Source organism: Mesoplodon densirostris, chromosome 16, assembly GCF_025265405.1.
Source record: "Mesoplodon densirostris isolate mMesDen1 chromosome 16, mMesDen1 primary haplotype, whole genome shotgun sequence".
Taxonomy (NCBI): domain Eukaryota; kingdom Metazoa; phylum Chordata; class Mammalia; order Artiodactyla; family Ziphiidae; genus Mesoplodon; species Mesoplodon densirostris.
In genome coordinates this window covers 65506362-65525521 of record NC_082676.1, presented here as the reverse complement: position 1 = coordinate 65525521, position 19160 = coordinate 65506362, and the positions used below count along the sequence as shown (strand labels likewise).

Sequence of the window (19160 nt, the reverse complement as noted above, 5' to 3'; positions counted from 1 at the left end):
GGAGAGTTCACTGGGTGTCTGGTTCCTTTTCAAAATACTGGATCCAAATAATTAAGTACAAATTATTTTCTTTCAGTATTTCAGATATGCCCTGCACTGTTTCTAAATTGTTCTTGTTGATCTTTAGTAGCTCTTTCACTGGTCTATGGATTGAAACCTCGAGTCTGTGTGACTCCCAGGTTCTGGAAGAATAGTTTTACTGGGTACACAGTGTAGGTCAAGCATGGCTGTCTCTACTCCTGGAAGGCTTGGGCGGTGCTCGACCTCCAGGACTGGAGCCCAGGGTTGGCTGCTTCTTCCTGTGAGCAAGCCCAGATGCCCAGCTCTCCCCACAGGTCTTCCCCGCCCCAGCACTCACTGGTGACCACCTGAGCTGTAATGTCTGACAACTCTGAGTAGGGTGACCCCGGAAGGCAGAGAAGCTCAGCTATGTGCATTATTGCAAAATAAATTTATTTGAAGATAAACTGTCTTATAAAAGGTCAGAGGCAATTTGAGATCCCAGTTTCAGCTAGTCTCGTAAAAAGATTCAACTTCAAGTAGCACAATTTCGTGTCTGCTTTTAATCCTGAACGTTCTCGAATAATGAAACAGCCAACTGTTTACACAATACACTCAACATCTGACTCCAGCACCCGTGGCCCCACAGCTCAGGGACCATGGTGCCACAGCCCTCAGGCTCAGGCAGTCCCAGATCGGGCCACCGTGGCCACCGGCTCTGACAGCACACATAGGTCCTGGCATCCCAGCCCTTCCCTCCCCGGCACCTTCCAAAAGCATGAGAATGTAAACCCAGACCAGCCTGCTGCTGAGGCAGGGGTCTTTCTCCAGTTCCCAGGAGAAAACCAGATGGACTCCTGCATGATGGTGTGCTGACAGGGTGGTGCGGGCCTTCCTGGTGACCCCTGGCAGGCCGGCCAGCTGAGGGGCCTGAGCGGGTGGCCTCACCTGGCTGCCTGGCAGCCCAGAGGGAGGAGGAAGGAGAAAGGAGGCTCATGGGTGTGGCGGCTCCTGCCTGCGCTGGCAGGAGCTACGTCCGGAGCTACGTGAGGATCCTGGCGATGGCCTGCAGGGAGGGGAAGTCGTCATCCCGGGCAGCATGCAGCGCCTGGTGGCTGTTGACATCACCGTGCGCGAGCACCTGCTGGCAGGTGGGGCACACGCAGCAGTCCAGGCCCACCTGCTGGGTGCTGGCCTGCCATGCACTCTTCTTGTTCTTCTTGGCCTTGGTGCCGGGAGGCCTCTCACGGCCTCGAAAGTCTGTGTGTGCAGACAGCAGCTCCTGCTGCTTGGCCGTGTCGGGCAGGAGCACCAGCAGCTCGTTGAAGATCTTCTGGAAGTTCTCCCCGAGCAGGTCCCGGCAGCTTTTGTAATACTGGGCTGCGGAGATCACGCCCTGCCACCCAGAGCCAGACCCAGTCACACCTGGCCCAGGCCTGGGCCCCAGGTGGCCGGGCTGGCCCCCACACCCCCGCCTGCCTGACCTGTCTGAACTGCCCCGAGTGGCTCTTGAACTTGCTGAAGCAGGCCTCGTCGCTCTGCAGGAAGTCCTTGATGGACTGGATGAGCTGCAGGTTCCTTTCCCGGAAGTTCTCAGGGACCAGGTAGGCCCGTGGCACGGGTGTTGGCCTGGGTTTGGAATCGGGACATGGGGAGGAGGTGGAGGCTTCAGCCTTTGGAGTGGCCCAAGGTGACGGCACTCTCCCCAAAGGGGCATGAGGCCAGGTGGCCCACCCACACTTACGCTTTCGTGGTGGTCGTAGTGCTGGGGACACAGGCCGGGTGGGGGCTAGGCAGAAGGCCAGAGAAGCCGGGGGGTGGCTTGCTGATGGGGGGCACCAGACCGGGTGGAGGTGGAGGCGGAGCACCCTTCAGGAGCACCACGGTGTTGAAGCCTGTGGAGGATGGGGGGGCACACAGGAAGATCTCAGGACATGACCCTCGCTGGCCAGGCAGACAAGCCTTGGTCCCCCACTTCCCATAAGCTGCCCATCTCACCAGGGTCAGGGTCAGGCTTTGTCCACAACTGCACCTCCCCCGCAAAGCAGGCCCAGGGCCTGATGATGCCAAGAGCTGGCATGCATGCTGTGCTCCCTTTTGGCGAATGCTGGCCTAAGTTAACTCATTTGCCTTCATCTCAAGAGGGTGCTAGGAGTGCCCCGATTTACCGGGAGGAAAAGGATGCAGAGAAGTTACGTGGCAGACCAAAGTCACGCCGCTCACAGACATGGAGCCTGCATCCAGACTTGGCCGCCAGGTTTCCAAGGCAGCTGGAAACCATCGCACAGGCTCACCTCTCCCCACTTGCACCTGCACAACCTCGGGCTATGCTCCTCTTGGGCCCAGGGGCTCCAGCCCGACTCAAAAACCTGGCCCCTTCCCAGATGCCCAAAAGCAGGCCTGAGCCAGGCACACATACCTGGGGGCGGGGGCATCCTGGGCGGACAGGGGCCGCAGAGCGCTGGGAAGTCTTCCTGGGGCGTGGGGCAGGGGAGGGGCCCCAGGGGCCTCGTGAGCCCAGGGGGTTCCTTGGGGGTGCTCCGAGCTGGGACCAGCCCCTCTGTGTGTCCGTTGACCATGACAGCAGCTGACCCCTCAGCTCTGCCAGTGGGGGCCGCGGGGGCCTGCTCAGCCCCGGGGGGCCCATCTTTGTCAGGGGGCAGTGGCGGGGGAGATGAGGCACCCGACTTCTCGGAGCCCACCTTCTTCTTCTTGCCGACCTTGGTGAAGGTCTGGCTGGAGGCCACGGCCAGCAGGGAAGAGACGGCGACTGTCGTGGGCACGCCCCGCAGCTCCTGGGTGGTGATGCTGGAGCGGCCATCCTCCTCCTCCTCCTCCTCCGCACGGAGCAGTCCGCTCTTTTTACTACCCTTACCCCCCTTCCCAGCCTTCCTGGGGGGCTGGCTTCCCCCGCTGGCAGACTGGGCCCCTGGGGCAGGATGTGCCACCTTCTTGCTGCCACTGCTGTTCCAGGCAGAGATGAGGCTGGTGGGGGCAGTGCTGGGCTTGGAGGCAGAGGACACCAGGGCAGGAAAGTCCTCCTCCTGGAAGGTGCTCCTGCCCCTGGCGGGGACAGAGTAGGCCAGCGCCAGCCCCATGGGGCCCAGGGCAGCTGCTGCGGAGCAGGGGGAAGAAGTGGAGGCACAGAGACTGGGGAAGTCTTCGTCCCTGAGCTTCGAAGTGGGGGCCGGGAGAGCACTGTGCCGAGAAGGGGAGACGGGTCAGTGGCCTGCCAGGCCCTGGCCTGCCCAGCACCCACCCTCCACCCACCTTACATAGGAGCCCCGGTTCGTGCACACATGTACCTTGGGAATGTGGCTCCTGCAGCCGAGCCAGTTGCTGGCAAGGCCTCTTGGCTCACAGGACCATTTATTGAGGCTTCCTTGGAGCCTACAAGACACAAAAGAACCCTAGGTCAGGGCTGACCAACGCTGAAGGGCAGGATCAGACCCTGTGAGGTGACTGGAGAGCACACGGGTTCTCACTGGCCTTGTGGGTGGAGGCCCTGCCAGTCCGTGCACCGCCACGCTGGTCAGGAGCCCACCTCCCACCTCCTGCGCCACAGTAGAGTTGCCTACAGGGAAGGCCCACTCACCTGGGCCTTCGCCCTGAGTCCGGGGCGGGCGCCGGGGGCCCCGGGGCTCCTCAGGACCCCGCGCACCTGCCTCCTCCTTCCTGGGCCTGCTGCCCTCCTCCTGGTCCTCACTCCTGCGTGTGTCCTGCTGCTGCTGCGGCGGCGGCGGCGGCGGCGGCTGCTGCTGCTGCTGCTGCTGCTGCTGTTGCTGCTGCTGCTGCTGCGCGGCCACTGAGGCCCGGATGGCAGCTGCCACTTCTCGGTCCTCTTCTTCCCTGGGATGGGGATGACTTCAGGCTGGGCAAGGCCCAGGACTACAGTGACGTGCAGGACGAGGGGCTGGGGAGGGGCCTTGCCCCTGGGAAGCCTGGACACCAGGAGGCTGCCTGCCAGGAGCCAGTGGAACCGGTGCCAGCCCAGCCTCCCTGGCCAGGAGAGGGCGCTGTGGAGGGAGCTGGACCATCCGCCTGCCAGCCTCAAGCTTTGGCTCCCTGGGCAACACCCGACCCTGTTCTCTGGGGTAGCATTTGGGGTCCACAGATGCCTCGATCCAGCCCGGCCATCGGGGGCAGCCCAGCCTGAGTGCGTGCCTGCCACGCTGGGGCTTCATGGCACAACTGCACTGAACCCCCAATGACCCAGGACCCCCCTTACCACCCCAATCTGCAGGGTCCTGGTGTCTGTGGCTAAAACTAGGTGAAAATGAAGGAATCCTCACTGAGGACACCTAGCAGACCTTGTTGCCATGCCCAGGACACCAGAGGCCAGAAAGCCAAAGTCCCCTGACAGTGGTGCCTATCCCCAGCCCAGCTGTTGGCTGCTGCCACCGCCTCAGGGGTGATGCCAGGAGAACATAAGTCCTGGCGGCACGCAAATCCTCCCACCTCTTGTACCTCCAGCTTCCTCGGCGGCTCTGCTGGGCTCCGCGACCGCTGGCCCGGCCCGTGCGGCCCTGGCGGTTGTACCTGTCCAACTCCTCGTAGTCCTCGCCACCAACGACCCCTGCGGCCAGCACACAGCCTGTCACGGGCCCAGACCAGACCGAGGCCAGTGCTCCGGCTTAGACAGCAGAGGCCTCCCCACCCACCATAGCGCCTGAACCTGGGGGATGGGTGCAGACACCTCTCAGGGTTCACAGTGGTCCTGGGCCTCTAGCCTAGGCTAGGCACCAGGTCAGAGCAAGAACTGGGCTGGGAGAGGGGCCTGGGCCTGCTGGCCCCACAGTCCCAGGACGGACCTACACACAGTGGGCACTCAGTAATCCTCCTGACCTGGGGAAGAGTCCCAGGGACCCCAGAACAGCAGATCTGAGACCCTTCAGGAGCCAGTGAAGAGCTCCCTGTCCCAACGTTCTCAGGTGCTTGGGGCTCCTCAGTGGGCTGGGGGGACACAGGCTCAACAGGCTTGTCCCTTGTCCCCGCTCACACGTGCAGGGTCCGATCAGGACCTGGATCTGAGGCCTCCAAAGCAGGGCTCCGCAATGTGAGCCCTGCCTTGGGGGCCCCGCTCGGCAGGGCGGGCCCCGCTCACCCTCGTTCCGGCGCGAGTGCCGTGGCGTGTAGCTGAACTGAAGGTCGATCTGGCGGTTCTGGCGGGCCTCGGCGCGGCTCCGGCTGTGGCAGGCCATCCTGTGGGCCTTGAGGTCGATCTCCGTGCGGAATGCGTGGGTGAACTGCTCGGTGCTGCAGCGACCCTCCTCGCACAGAAAGTGCTTTTCTCGGAAGTGCTCACGCAGATACGTGTAGTCGCTGCCGGGAACCGGGTGTCAGCAGGGGCCCTCGCCCAGCCCGCTTGGGTGTCCCAAGGTTGCCGTGCGCCCACGCCCACCTGTAGTAGTCCTGGGCCCCGTCTGAGTCGCAGAAGTGGCAGAAGTAGTGGTCGCGACGCAGGTGCTTGAGCAGTTCATCGTTGTCCAGGTAGCGCTCGTCACAGAACTTGCAGAGCGGGTGCCCACGGTGCGACGTGTCGTCGGGGTCCCCCTGCATGCGGTGCCGAGCCAGGTCCTTGCGCGAGTACCACTTGCGCTCGTATGTGAAGATCTGCAGAGAATGGGGGGCTGGGAATGGGGTGGGGGCTCCCAGGCCTCCCGCCCCTTCCCACGGCCCGACAATGCAGGGGACCCTGTGGCATCAGTTCTGCCCCAGAGCCCCAGACACCAGCAGCCTGGCAGGCTCTGTGAGGCAGGAGAGCTGGGGATGCTGGGGAACCCTGGGGATCTGGCCTGTCCAGGGCCAGAGGCAGCAACAAGCCGCTCACAGCTGTCTGGCTGAGCACTCTGTGCCAGCCTCTACTGGGCCTGGCCTCCACCCACCTCCACCAGATGCTCCCTGAATGCCTGATCCCCAGGCAGATGCCATGGGGTAGGGTTCACCTTGAGATGTTTGAGGCACAGCTTGCAGCAGAATAGTTCATGTTGCTTCCGCATATGCTGCTCCAGGTCCCCAAAGAGGCCAAAAGGTGGCAGCTCAGGACACCGTGGGCACTCGTGCTGCAGCAGCTGCCTAGGGAGACATCGAGAGCCACCAGTCCCCCCGAGGGCACTCAGCATCACTGTCCAGAGGGGCACTAGAACCTCCCCGCGGCCCCTCACCCTGCGCCCCTGCAGACGCCCTGGAAGCGGGAGCCAGGAGGATGGGCACTCCTGCCCCACCGTGCATTTCAGCACTCTGACCACTGAGCCAGATGGTGCTCGGCCCAGGGCCTGAGCTAAACAAGGCCACGGGGTGGGGCTGGGTCCACGATCCAGGAGACTGACCCCTGCATCAGATGGACATGATGACTGAGCCCACACAGGTGCCTGCCCCCTCACCTGGAAGATGAGGACCACCCCCAAGACAACTGTACCCCTTTATGAGGTTTTTCCACCATAGGCTAAGAGCTTGATTTGCAGGAGCTCCCGACCACCTCAAAGAGCCCCAGAAAGCAGGGCTGTGCGCCTTCCCTGAATTCACCCCTTGTCGCCCACTGCCCCCTCTTTATCACCACCCCAGGAGGGGCACTGTGAGCATCCCCCGTTACAGTAGAGAAAACCAATGATAGAAACCAGCCACCTAACCCTGACGTCTGCACCACACCAGTGCCCCCTCCCCGCTGAGGGATGTGAGGAGCAAAAGAGGTGACGGAGATGTGTCCGTCCCCACCACAAAGCATCCCACAGACCCTCAGAAACCCAGGCCAAGAATTCCTCTCTCACCTGTACAAGGCAAACACTTTTCCATCAGCAAAGTAGATGTCATATTTCTTCTCATGCTGAAGCTGATGGATAGGGATTGTGGCAAAGGTAGGAAGCTTCTTCCCAAAGACCACCTGAAACCGAAAGCAAGAGGGACTGGTGAGCTGGACCATGGACGCGTCAGGCTGAGGAGAAAGGGAGGCACTCAGGGCCCCTCCTGGGAGGCTTGAGGCAGGTCCCAGCAGGAAGCACCCTCTGCCAGCCTGGGCCAGCCTGGGCTCCTCTCCCCACCCGCAGCCCACCCACCTAGGGTTGCCAGGACAGAGACGCAGCGGCTGGCCTCGCCACCAGGGGGCAGCCGGCTCCACACTCATCCACAGACAAACTGGCACCTGCCAGAGAGACAGAGGCCGCCCCAGGGGCAGAGACAGGGATCAGACAGCCAGGCAAACCGGGGCTTAATCACATGGGTACTGGGCACAGGATGACTTTCACCAGGAGAAAGGAGAGACACAATCCAAGGAGCAGCTAAGGAAACTGAATGCTACCAGGCCAGATTGTATGCGTCAGGGCCTGGCTACCCTCCATGCACCCATGATGCTTCCATGATGGCAAAGGGGGAGAAGGGTTCCCCCACAGTACTCGGTCTTGGCCCCCGCCCGTTCTTGGCCAGCTTCCTGCCTGTTAACTGGGCTGTCTGGGGGTGCCAAACAGAGGAGCTAGTGTGCTGGATGTGGACACCTCTGCAGCCCGGCCACTTCTCAGGGGTCTCCAGCACTCTCAGTAAAGCCGGCAGCCTGCTCTGCCTCTCCACAGACCCTGGCACTAGATGATGACCACACCCCTGTCCCAATGCCCCCAGCCTGGCCCCCAGGGCCCCCGCACAGGCTCAGGCCTTCCCTCTGAGTCACCAAGGGCACTGCTCCCTCCAGGGCTCCCTCATCCTCCAGTCCCCCTTTCTTTCTGCCCCCTCCCCCTTGCATCAAGACCACACTGGCTCATCTCCTCCTCTCCGTGCTCCTTTCCGATCCACCACTGTCCCCCAGCCTGGAGCTGCCCACTCACCTCAGCTCAGAGTCCTTACCAGCACACCCGGGGGGACAGCCTTTCCTTGGCAAAGGCCACATCAGGATCACCCCTGTTAGGTTTAGGCCCAGTCATGGAGGATGTCTGGGACCAGGGTGGCCATGAACTTGGGAAAGCGTAGGACTGGCTGGGGAGAGTGGGTGGTTACACCATCCCCAACAGCAGGGTGGTTAAAACTGGTTCCCTGGGGGCTCCGGGGAAGGAGATGGGGAGCTCAGCCTCTACTTGTGAGGACATGCTTGGGGGTGTGGAGAGCAGGCTGACAACCAAGCCTGCCCCCCACCCACCCCCACAGGAGCCCAAGGGAAGCATCATGGTCCAGCCACAGCCATTCTGGAGGGTCAGAGCAGGGTGGGGGGGATGGGCAGCACCCCAACAGGCCTTTCTTCCCCTTGTCACCATGTCTGGCAAAGCTGGGCAGGATGAACGTGCCTGCACACCCCTGCCGCCGCCACACGCTGAGCGCACCTCATCCCAGCTGCACCCTGTGACCCATCTTCACAGGGAGGTCTTGGCTCTGCCTCCAAAGGGTCACCCTCCGCACCCTCTGCCGCGGTTTTCTCCGTAGGTCCTGAAGGGACATGGGGAAGGTCCCCGAGCCTTCCACTGGCTTCTTCTCATGGGATCTGCCCTGCTAGAGCAAGCCCACATCCAGCCCTGCCTTCCAACCACTCCCAAGGGTGCCTTTCCAGCACAGACCCCAGTTCCTGCCTGGGGATAGGCGCCTGCAGGCGCAGGGCCATGAACCACTCAGGATGCTATTGGAGGAGCACAGAGCACAAGGAACTAACCACTGGGACTCGGTGCCCATATCCCCAGCCTCGAGGGGAGCCCCAAGACTGCCAACAAGCATCCAAGCTCGACAGACTCAGCAGAGTAACAACTTCCCTCCCAGAGAAACCTGTGCCGGGAGGGCCCCCGCACCCCGCCCCACCTCCACCCCACCACCCTGGCACCCTCCTTTCAGAGGTCTGCTCTGATCCACCACAAGTGGTGTCTCTCCTTGGGCTGTGAGCACCCTTGCCGTGGACTGAGTGACAGTCAGCTTGGGTGGGGTGTCTGTCCCTCCCGAGCAGTCTGGTAGGGCAGCCCAGGCTGGGCACACCTGAGCCAGGCCACAAGGGGGACACTGGGTTGGCTCAGGAAGAGATTGGAACCACAGAAGAGGCTTGGGAAAGGAAAGTGTTCGTTTGAGAATGAGGGTGAGCAGGTTTGGAGCTGGGGGGCGGGATGGGGAAATGCTAACTGCCCCTTACAGACAGGCTGGGACCAGGACTGGGCCCCCCGGGCCTGCACCAGATGATGGGATGGCAGTGCAGCCTGGAATGGCCAGTGTCCCTGCCCTCAGCAGAGGGTGAGGCGAGACACAAAACTGCATGGATGGAGGAGGATGAGGGTGTGGTGGCCTGGCCAAGGATGGGCAGGAACCCGCTAGGGATCCAACCAGTGTGGCCCAAGACTCACCCACCCTGGTGATCACCCTGATGGGAGGGGATCATGGGTCCAAGGACAGAGGTACAGGCCAGGCCTAGATACTTGAGGAGGGACCATCCTGGGCAGCCCCTGGATGGGCCAGGTAGTAAATGACTAACGGGGCAAGGGTGCCTCTGGGTGGGTCCCAAGAAGATCAGGTCCTGAGGAAAGGCAGATGGGGGCGAAAGTCCCCTCGGACTCCCCCACCACAGGGGTTTCTGCCTGGGGCCTTGCTGCTCCCCACTCCCAGCGTGCAGTGAGCACTCACGGAGAATGGGTGCATGAGAGGACGGGGATGGGTGTCAGCAACGACCAGTGTGAGAGCGGCTGGACGGGGAGAGTACAGGGACCCAAGGAGCCAGACGTGGACAAGCAGGTCCTCTCAGAGGAGGCGGGCCAGGACCAGGTTGGTGGAGAGGGGGCAGGGACAATAGAAGTACATGACCTGAGTCAGCAGGTCCTGCCTCCTGACCTGCGTTCAGCTTCCGCTCCCAATTCCTACCTATGAAATGGGGCAGTGGGGCTGTACCAGGTGGCCTGCAGGGCCCCTCCTAGCTCAGACACATCTCACTTTGTACAGCAGCCCCATCAAGCCTCATCAACATCACCGGGGATCAGAGCAAGGTGGAAAGTAAGACAAGAATTGTCTTTTAGAAGAAAGTGGCCTGTGGGAAAGATACGACCAGGGAAGACAGGAACCCAGGACTTGACAACAGTCTCAGCCAGCGTGCCCTCAAGACCAGCGCTGCTCCTGCCCATCAGCTGGGAGCCTGCCTCGGCCTCCACCCTGAGCAAGTGCCGGGCAATCTAACTGATCTGGCTGCTCACCCAGGCCGGCACAGGGAGGCACCAGGTCAAGATGTAGGAATTAACCAGCAAACAGAGCTGGCCTATCCCAAAAAGCATTTTGGCACACTTTCCTCCCAATTTTTTACAAAGACTTATTCCCATAAAAGAGACAGAGGAGAGGCAGGGTTCAGGGGTTAGGGGCTGCTGTGGGATTTCCAAGCAGGCATGGGACACCGGACGTATTCAGAGGACAGTGCAGGACTCAGCAAGGGAACAGAAGGGATACGGGGGTGTTCAGAGTTCAAGAGTGAGAGGGAAACAGGATAAATGGAGAGGAGCATCATCTTCCCAAACTTCCCAGAACACCCTCCTGCTGCCTAGCAACTAGGAGCAGGCCTGAGAGGAAGGCACCTGATGCCAAACCACACCCCAGCTGGAGCCAGCTGAAAGCTCATGTCCACACCCCCTTGCCACAGAGCCCTTGTAGGGTATGGGACCCACAAGGTATGAGAGAGGCCAGAGGCTAGCTACAGCACCCATATATAGGTGTCTGCTTACTTCCTCAGTGAGACCTGCAGTGCCCAGGGCCGGGGCCTCCGATGCGCGTGCCTGCCTGCCTGCCTGCGTGCCTGGAAGGAAGCTACAGGTGTGCTGGGAAACCTGGCCATTCAAGAGTTACATCAAGTTATGCAAGACTAGAAGGCAAGGCAGGCTCTGGTGAAGTTGGGAGGCGCCTTCTGACTAAGTCACAGACCCAAGGTTTCCCCAACTGCTCCTGCACCCCGATCCCTCCCAGGTCCGGATGCATCTCTGTCCACCCCATTATAGACTGACAGCATCTCCAAGTGTCTTTTTCAGATACGGCACAGAGTAGGTGCCCACAGAGTGCTCATGGGATTACAGCATTTTCTTGGCTCCTTTAACATAAAATTCTACTTTAAAAAAAGAAAGTGAAGAAAAGATGTCGTTCTGCATCACTTCTAGGAAAAAGAAAGTCAGATTCCCTGGCAGATGTCACCAGCCCAAGCTTTCCATGAACAAACCAGGGGAACTTCACAACTCTGGAAGCAAACATATCTGAAAGCACAGCAAACCAAGGGAGCTCCAGCTAGGTGCTCCCAGCCAGCAGCTAGCATTGCGGTGAGGGTGGGAGAAAACTCCGTGGTGCTCTCTGACCTCACTAGGGCTTCCAAGTCTGGACAATCAGAAACTCCCTCTCCTCCATTCTGGAGCTGAGCGCCCCCCCCCCCCCCCGCCCCACCGCCACCAGATGGAACGGGCAAGGGGAGGAAAACTTCGTAACACTTTTATCCCCACCCACCAAGCACCCTGAGGAGACCTCAGTGGTTCTGCCTTCCCCTCTGGTGGTGATGGTAAGTACAACCATCACTTAATAGATGGAAATGCCATTCTCAGAAGGAGTTTGCTCAGCGTCACCCAGAAAGGCCCAGAAACACAGCTAGGCTGGAAATGCCCAGATTGACCCTCTGCTTCCAGAACAGATTGCCACTGAAGGTGCCCACTTTCCCTGTTGCCTCCACCAGAATGGAGACCCTTGATGAATAATCTCCCAAAGACGAGCAGGTCTAGGAGCTCCTGCTCTGTTCATGCCCCTCCTGTGGCCCAGCAGGAATTCCCGGGGCTCAGGAGGAAAGCCCCCAGACTCTGTCCCCACAAGGACCGCTGCCTCTTCAAATCAGCTCGGCCACCTCCTGCCTCCCGCCCCCACACGCCCCACAGTCGGCCCCACGATGGGGACCCCGCCCCGGGTGGCCCCGCCAGGCCTCTCTTTTGGAAGCCGGCGCCACTAGGCCTGCAGTCGGACACCAGGAAGGCAAAGTCCCCTTCCGGCCGCCGGGTGACAAGCCGCCCCGCCAGGCCGCGCCCCCACTCCCGCCCAGTTGCCCCGACACGCGGCCCTGCCGGCGCAGCTCACCTGGCGCAGCTCCTCGCGGCACACGGCGCAGTAGCGCTGCTCGCACAGCACCCGCATCTTGGTAGAGCAGCGGTAGCACACCGGGTGGTCGCAGCGGCCCAGCGCCGTGGCCTCCAGGTCCCCGCAGCACAGCACGCAGCTCCCGCTGCCCCGCTCAGGTGCCGCCACCGCCGCCTCCAGGGCCGCGCGCCTCCCCTCCGGACCCGCCGCCGCCGCCGCCATGGTCCGGGATCCGGCCCCCTCCCGGCCGGCGCGGCGCGGCGCTGGACCGACTGGCTCCCAGCGGGCCCGCCCCTTCCGGGGCGACGTCACCGCCCCGCCCAGCAACGGCCCCACCTGGCGGAAGTGCGCTCACGACTTCCGCCTCAGCGAGGCGCCGGCTAGAGCGGCGCCACCGGCACCGGGCGCTCTAGGCGGAGCGGACAGGTTGGAGGTCAGCCGCAGGTCTGGCGCCGGGCTGCGGGTGTCAGGCCCTCCTCTCTTCTGACCCTCGTCTTGGGCCAGCTCTGTCCTCCCAGAGCAAAATGTTTAATGCTCCAAATATTGATGGGTCGTACTTATACTAAAGTGTTATTCGTTGTTCATTCGAAATTCAAATTTAACTAGAAGTCCTGTATTTTTATTTGCTAAATATTGCAACCCTATTAGGAGCCCAAAATCTCTTTCCAACCCAGATCTTTCTTTTGTATTTGGGACACACACGGGCGTGGTCATCGGGCACACACACGCACTTGCGCACACACAAACACAATCCCTATCAGAAAAGACAACACGTGGTGACATCAGTCTCTGAACTAGGAGCAGTCTCCCCCAGTCCCGATAGAAAGGCGGGTAGAGAACCTATCCTCTTCATGGCTGGGCCCACCCAGCTGAGCCCGGAGGCTTGACTCAGAGAAACATCAGGGCAGGTTTGCTGATTGGACGGTTGTGAATCCTGGGGCTTTGAGCCTCTGCAGCTGTTGGGGGGCCTCCTCACTACCCTTGGGGGCCAGGCACACTCAGGACCTCCCTTCTGCTATCACAGGAGGCTAGTCCGCATCTGAACCCTTCTAGAAAAGAGGCGATGTGTTGTGGGCGGATGAGCTTGGACTTTAGAATCAGAAATGGGCTGGAAGACTTCCCTGGCTGACCAGTGATTAAGACTATGCCCTTGGGCTTCCCTGGTAGCTCAGTGGTTGAGAATCTGCCTGCCAATGCAGGAGACACAGGTTCGAGCCCTGGTCCGGGAAGATCCCACATGCCACGGAGCAACTAAGCCTGTGCGCCACAACTACTGAGCCTGCGCTCTAGAGCCCGCGAGCCACAACTACTGAAGCCCGTGTGCCTAGAGCCTGTGCTCTGCAACAAGAGAAGCCACTGCAATGAGAAGCCTGCACACTGCAGCAAAGAGTAGCCCCCGCTCGCCACAGCTAGAGAAAGCCCGTGCGCAGCAACGAAGGCCCAATGCAGCCAAAAATAAATTAATTAAATTAAAAAAAAAAAAAAGGCTATGCCCTTCCACTGCAGGGGACACGGGTTTGATCCCTGGTCAGGGAACTAAAATCCTGCATGCTGCACAGCCAAAAGAAATAAGATTTTTTTTTAAAGGGGGGCTGGAAACCCCAGTTCAACTACTTATTTGCTGGTGACCTTGGTCAGCTCACTGAGCCTTTAGCTTCCTCCATTTGCAAAACAGGGATCATCACACCAATTAAACCTGGTGGATTGGCCACATGCAGGTGTCATCTCACCCTCACAAAACCCCACTGAAAGGACAGTAAAGGGATTATCTTTCCATGAGCATAAAGAAGAGGAGAGGAGCAAGCAGTAAGATGTAAGCAAATTGTGGAATGACAGAAAGAAGGTGGAGGGTGACTCATTTTACAAAGCATCCTTAAGACCTTTGGGGGAACCTCGATGAGAAGTTTCACTGAAGGTGGGACTGAAAACAGGAGTGCATGGAAGTCCATGCATTGTCTGGAGGCCTGGGCCCAATCCACCTCCAACTCACCCTCAGCAGGAGACTGGAGGATTTTCCCCTAAGGAAACTCACCAGCTCAGAAAAAAGATATTCATACCCCACAAGGGAATGAAAAGCTGTCCTCAGACAGAAAGCTTGTTGTAGCTGAGAAGTATGTGAACATCAACCTGGCCCAAGCTCTTACCTCGCTGACCTGTGGATTTCTGTGTCTTTCAAGCCCTGCTTGGAGTGGATCATAGAAGCAATAAGAGGAGCATTCTCGTTCTCCTGGTTGCTGTCTGAGCATATTTACTACTTACCGACTTGCAAAATGACAGCCCCACATCTGTCCACTATATGTGCTCTGCTTGTCCTAGACCCCTTGTCCTACCATGCCCAGGACAGCCTCACAAATGCCAACCATGCTGAGGTTGAGAAAATTCCGATCCAAGGTGATAGATGAGTTATTCTGGGGCTTCTGGCTAGGAGGTGGGGTAAAGGAGCCCCCTAGGGAGCTGAAAACTTTTCTACCTTGATCTGGGCTGTGGGCACACAAGTGTAGGCATATGTAACAAATGCAATTGTTAAGACGTGCACACTTTACTCAAAGTATCTTATACCTCCTTAAAAAGACCACCCATTTTTAGAGTAGCAGTTAAGTTTATGATTTCAAAATATGGAGGCAAATACTAGGAAAAATAGCTGAAAGAATTGGAAGTAGTTGCCCCTGGGGGGCAGGATGGGGATGTGAAAGGGTGGAACAGAGACAGCTTTATTTTGTCCCTTATACTAGCATTTGGCTTATAATGTATATGACCTTGATATTGTAAAACATAATAATTTTTAAAATGACAAAATGGAGAGATTTCCTCATTTACTGTGTCATTAGGATGGGGTTCCTGTTGGCAGCCAGGCTCTGTGCCTGGGATGGGGGCCATGAGTATGAGGCAGACGTGGTCCCAGTCTCCGGAGGGCTTGGTCCAGTGTCAGGGGAGGTGGTGTGCAGATAGTCAGAAGCCATGATCAGTCAGCTTCTAGAAGGGGCTGTGTGTGGATGAAAGGACTAGTGAGCCCCAGAAAGACAAGGCAGCTCTCATGGACCATTATGACCACTACCTCCTCTGGCAATAGACTTTTGGCTCCAGAGTCCTGGGTGGGGGAGGGCTGGCACAGAGCCCCTCTTCCTGAGCACTCCAAACTAGGAGCCACCAGGGACCATCAAGTTGTTCTGTGCTTTTCTCCCTTACCCAGCCCTGGGCTCCCTCCCTGCCTGCCTTCCACATACCTCCAGCTGACAGGCAGCCGCCCTGCTCTGTCTTAATGTGGCCTTCATCCTTCACCTGCACACTGACATTTTCACTCCCTCTGGTTCGCAGTCATAAACAAGCAGGAGGGATTGCCGGTATTTGAACTTGAGACACCGAACGTATCATTGTGCAGAGCATTTGTTTTCTTTGCTCAACGTTGCGTTTTCAGATTTACCATGCTGCTAATTGTAGTTCTCTTAAATTTTCCAACTGCGCAGAAACGTCCATTACAGCATAGGCCATGACTGATCAGATTTCATATCGATGACGTTCTCCCTGCAGAAGCTCCCTGTTTGCCCAGGCTGCAGTCCCCTGCATCCCCTTATTAGGGAGGGGGCGGCAGCGCCAGGGGACCCTGGCAGCCCGCTTGTGCTGCACTGCCCGCCCACCAAGCACTCCAGGCAGCTCTCAAGATGGAGGGGCCCCAGGAGAGTGAGGCAGAGGTGGGAGGGGGCAGCTTTCCACTCGGCCTACTGGTCCTTTCGGTCCTCCAGTCCCCTCCAGGTGTGCAGATGGCTTCCTCTGTACCCCCTCCCTGCCTGGTCCAGCGCTGTCACCCCTACATCAAAGGGATTTCTCTGACAGTTAGGGGACTAGGCAGCCGCTAGAACAGCAACAGCAATTAGATGGTAGCCACACCATTTATAGAGCGCCTACTGTGTGCCAGGCACAGTGTCAAGATGTCAAGACCCAGCCTGGATTTTTTTTTTAAATATTTATTTATTTATTTATTTAGGCTGCGCCAGGTCTTAGTTTCGCATGCGGACTTCTTAGTTGTGGCATGCATGTGGGATCTAGTTCCCCGATCAGGGATTGAACCTAGGCCCCCTGCATTGGGAGCGTGGAGTCTTACCCACTGGACCACCAGGGAAGTCCCCCAGCCTGGATTTCTTTTCTTTTTTTAAAAAATTTATTTTATTATATTTTTATTTTTGGCTGCATTGGATCTTTTTTGCTGAGTGCAGGCTTTCTCTAGTTGGCAAGTGAGGGGTTGTAGTGCACGGGCTTCTCATTGCGGTGGTTTCTCTCGTTGCAGAGCATGGGCTGTAGGCGCCCAGGCTTCAGTAGTTGTGGCTCACAGGCTGTAGAGCACGGGCTCAGTAGCTGTGGGGCATGGGCTCAGTTGCTCTGCGGCATGTGGGATCTTCCTGGACCAGGGATCGAACCTGTATCCCCTGCATTGCCAGGTGGATTCTTAATCACTGCACCTCTAGGGAAGTCCCAGCCTGGATTTTTAATACTTACAGCAAGCTGACCAGGATTATCTCCAGTTTACAAATGAGGAAACTGAGGCAGAAGTGGTTGAGGCACTTACCCCTCCCCCCACACCCACCACCATCAAGCCTGGGTCACTGGGCTCCAGGACACATTTCTCAGCAGCTCTGCAGGGCCTTTGTGGGGAGAGCTGCTGCTGCTGCTTCTAGACCTCCCCAGGGGATCACCAGAATCTGTCTGCCCCTCATGCCTCAGAAGCAGGCACCGTCCTCGGCACCCCTCAGCCCCTCTGTTCCTCTTCCAACATGAAGGTCTGAGAGCAAGGACAGACTCAGACTCTGTTCCCCCATGCCCCCGGGATCACACCTCCTTTTTGCTGAAGAGACAGGCGGAGGGCGATGGGAGGTTTCCATTGAGCACTGCAGCTGGGGTCCCCAAACTGGAACTCTCAGGCTGGGGGTCTAGGTTGGGCCCCACTCCCCCTAGTGCTTACCCAACAGGTGACCTGGAACAAGTTAATTTTCCCCATGCCTTAGGTTCTTCATTGGTAGATGGAATCAATCATTGTCCCACCTTGTGGCATTGTTTGGAGATCAAAATAAGATATTTCAGGATCCCTGGTGTCTGGGATCTAGAAGGTACCCCGTGAGTGGTGTGGTTGCTGGGGGGTGGGGTGAGGTGTGATTATTTTGAGGGCTGCATCCTCCCTGGTTTAGGACTTAGGCAAGAATGGGTCAGGCCCTCCCCTCTGGAAGGGGGCTATTAAGCCCAGGCAGGCACAGAGGGATACTCTGGGAGACTATTCAGAGAAGGGCAATTTAAGAAGGATCCTGAAGGATGAGTAAGAGTTTGCCAGATTGAAAAGGATGGGATGTCCCAGGCACAGAAGCACAGAGGTGGGCAAACTCATGGGTTGTTGGGTATGGCAAATGAATTGAGACTGCCCTGGCCAGAGAAAGTGGTTTTGGGGGGGGGATCATAACCAAAGAGGAGGCTGGAAGACTGCAGAGCTTATCCTTCCCAGGCAGTATGAGGGGCTGACTCTTTATTCTGGGAGCCTAACCTAACCACTGTTTCAGAGAGGGTTTGATGCAGCCAAACTTGCAGTTGCAAGCATCCATCCAGCTGCAGCTGGGAAGTGGGTTGTTGGGGAGAAGCTAGGGGTTAGGGAGGAGAGGAATGGGTGTGGGAACAGATTTGATAGCTGTGATAGACGAGGACAGGGAACAGCCCTCCAGGGGGAACATACACAGAGGGGTCTTGAGGGGTGCAGAGGGCCCCCACCAAGCAGCTCTCCTGCTTTACCCCAGTAGGGCTCTGCCGGCCTCCCTGTCTTTGCTCTGCTTGTGCCCCACCTGCAAGAGCTCTGGCTCAGGGAACATCCTGTCCCCCCATCCCTATGCCTGGAAGTTCCTCTCTTTGGGGGGAAGAGGCAGAGGGAGCTAAGAGAGGGGATCAGGGGAACCCCCAGCAGAGCGTCAAAATGAATTCTACCTAGAGGCCCACTCAGCCAGGGTGCTTCAGTAACACACGTCCCCGCCCCGCAGCCTGGGCTCCTCCTCTCACTTCATCCCTCCCCCTACCCTTGGGGAGCCCCTCAGGTACCGCGGGGGCGAGCAGGGGCGGGGCCACCGAGCGGTTATAGCTGGACCCACCCGCACCAACTCCTAGCCTGTAGCCTCCCGCACTCCAGCTTCCCGACACTGCGCGCCCAGACCCGACTGAACCAGTTTCTGGTCCGCCCTCCGGGCGGCGGTCAACGTGAGCACCCTGGCGCGGGGCACGGGGGTGCGGAGCCCCGGGCGGGGGCCCACTGCGAGCCGCTGGCTGATCGCATTGCTGTTGCTGCTGCTGCTGCTGCCGCTGCCCGCCGCCGCCTGGTACAAGCACGTGGCGAGTCCCCGCTACCACACGGTGGGCCGCGCCGCGGGCCTGCTAATGGGGCTGCGCCGCTCGCCCTACGTGTGGCGCCGCGCACTGCGCCCGGCTGCCGGGCCCCTTGCCTGGGACGGCTTCGGCCTGGGCGTGTCCCCCCAGGGGTCATCTGCCAGAAGCACCGTCTCTGGGGGGCCCGCCGCCCGCGATGCTCTGTTGCTTCCCTCCGGAGTTCAGAAACTGTGGGAGGTGCGACGCAGAAGCTCCCGCGCAGGGCTCCCGGTGAGTGCGCCTCGCAGCCCGCGCGCCCCGAAGTCCGCGCCCCAACCGGAGCTGCGGCTGGAATCCTACTCCTGGACCTCTGAAGAGCAGGCCAGGTACGCGGGGAGAGGAAGGGGACGGGGACAGCAGTGGACGAGGGTGTCTCGGGAGATCTGAGACCGGAGCGCACGTCTGCCTGCCCACAGGGCACCCTACAACCTTTCCATCCCCGACTCCCAGTAGAGGAAGGCTTTCCTGGGGCAGTCCCTACCCTTCCAGCCTGGGGAGTCGGGGGAGCGGTAGTGGAGGTCTCACAACCCTCTTCCCACGGTCCTCTCTGTTCTTTCCAGAGCCTTCGGAGTGTCTCCTGCTCAGTCATGGTCTGCTCAGGGAACCGCCTTCGCCAGCCCCCGCCTCTCCCCAGAGCCGTCCTGATCGCAGCCCCTGCCCGCGCCCCCACGCCTGACGCAGGCGGAATGTCTTCTGCAGCAGGCCGGCAGTCTGGTCAATAAAACCTGCCTAGTTGCCGCGCC

At 59.2% G+C, this 19160-nt stretch overlaps 2 protein-coding genes across 4 annotated transcripts; one reads left to right on the top strand and one right to left on the bottom strand.

Annotated features, from left to right (window-relative positions):
• Positions 1-472: 472 nt before the first annotated feature.
• Positions 473-12322, bottom strand: ZNF598 (zinc finger protein 598, E3 ubiquitin ligase). Of its 3 annotated transcripts, XM_060119982.1 has the most exons (13): positions 12031-12322; positions 6768-6880; positions 5946-6075; positions 5402-5613; positions 5105-5322; positions 4459-4576; positions 3596-3849; positions 3306-3390; positions 2420-3198; positions 1745-1895; positions 1485-1629; positions 1181-1396; positions 473-1066 (listed from the first exon to the last, which is right to left on the bottom strand). In XM_060119982.1, exons 1-13 carry the CDS (start codon positions 12250-12252, stop codon positions 1043-1045), a joined length of 2667 nt encoding a protein of 888 aa, XP_059975965.1. In that variant the 5' UTR covers positions 12253-12322; the 3' UTR covers positions 473-1042. The 3 variants fall into 3 exon arrangements, with proteins under 3 accessions (XP_059975965.1, XP_059975963.1, XP_059975964.1); XM_060119980.1 differs by having other exon boundaries at positions 473-1396; XM_060119981.1 differs by having other exon boundaries at positions 473-1396; positions 4468-4576.
• Positions 12251-19062, top strand: NPW (neuropeptide W). Its single transcript, XM_060079245.1, is given in 4 exon segments — positions 12251-12463; positions 18185-18233; positions 18236-18743; positions 18978-19062. Coding segments are annotated over 4 exon segments (855 nt in total).
• The last annotated feature ends 98 nt before the right edge of the window (positions 19063-19160 follow it).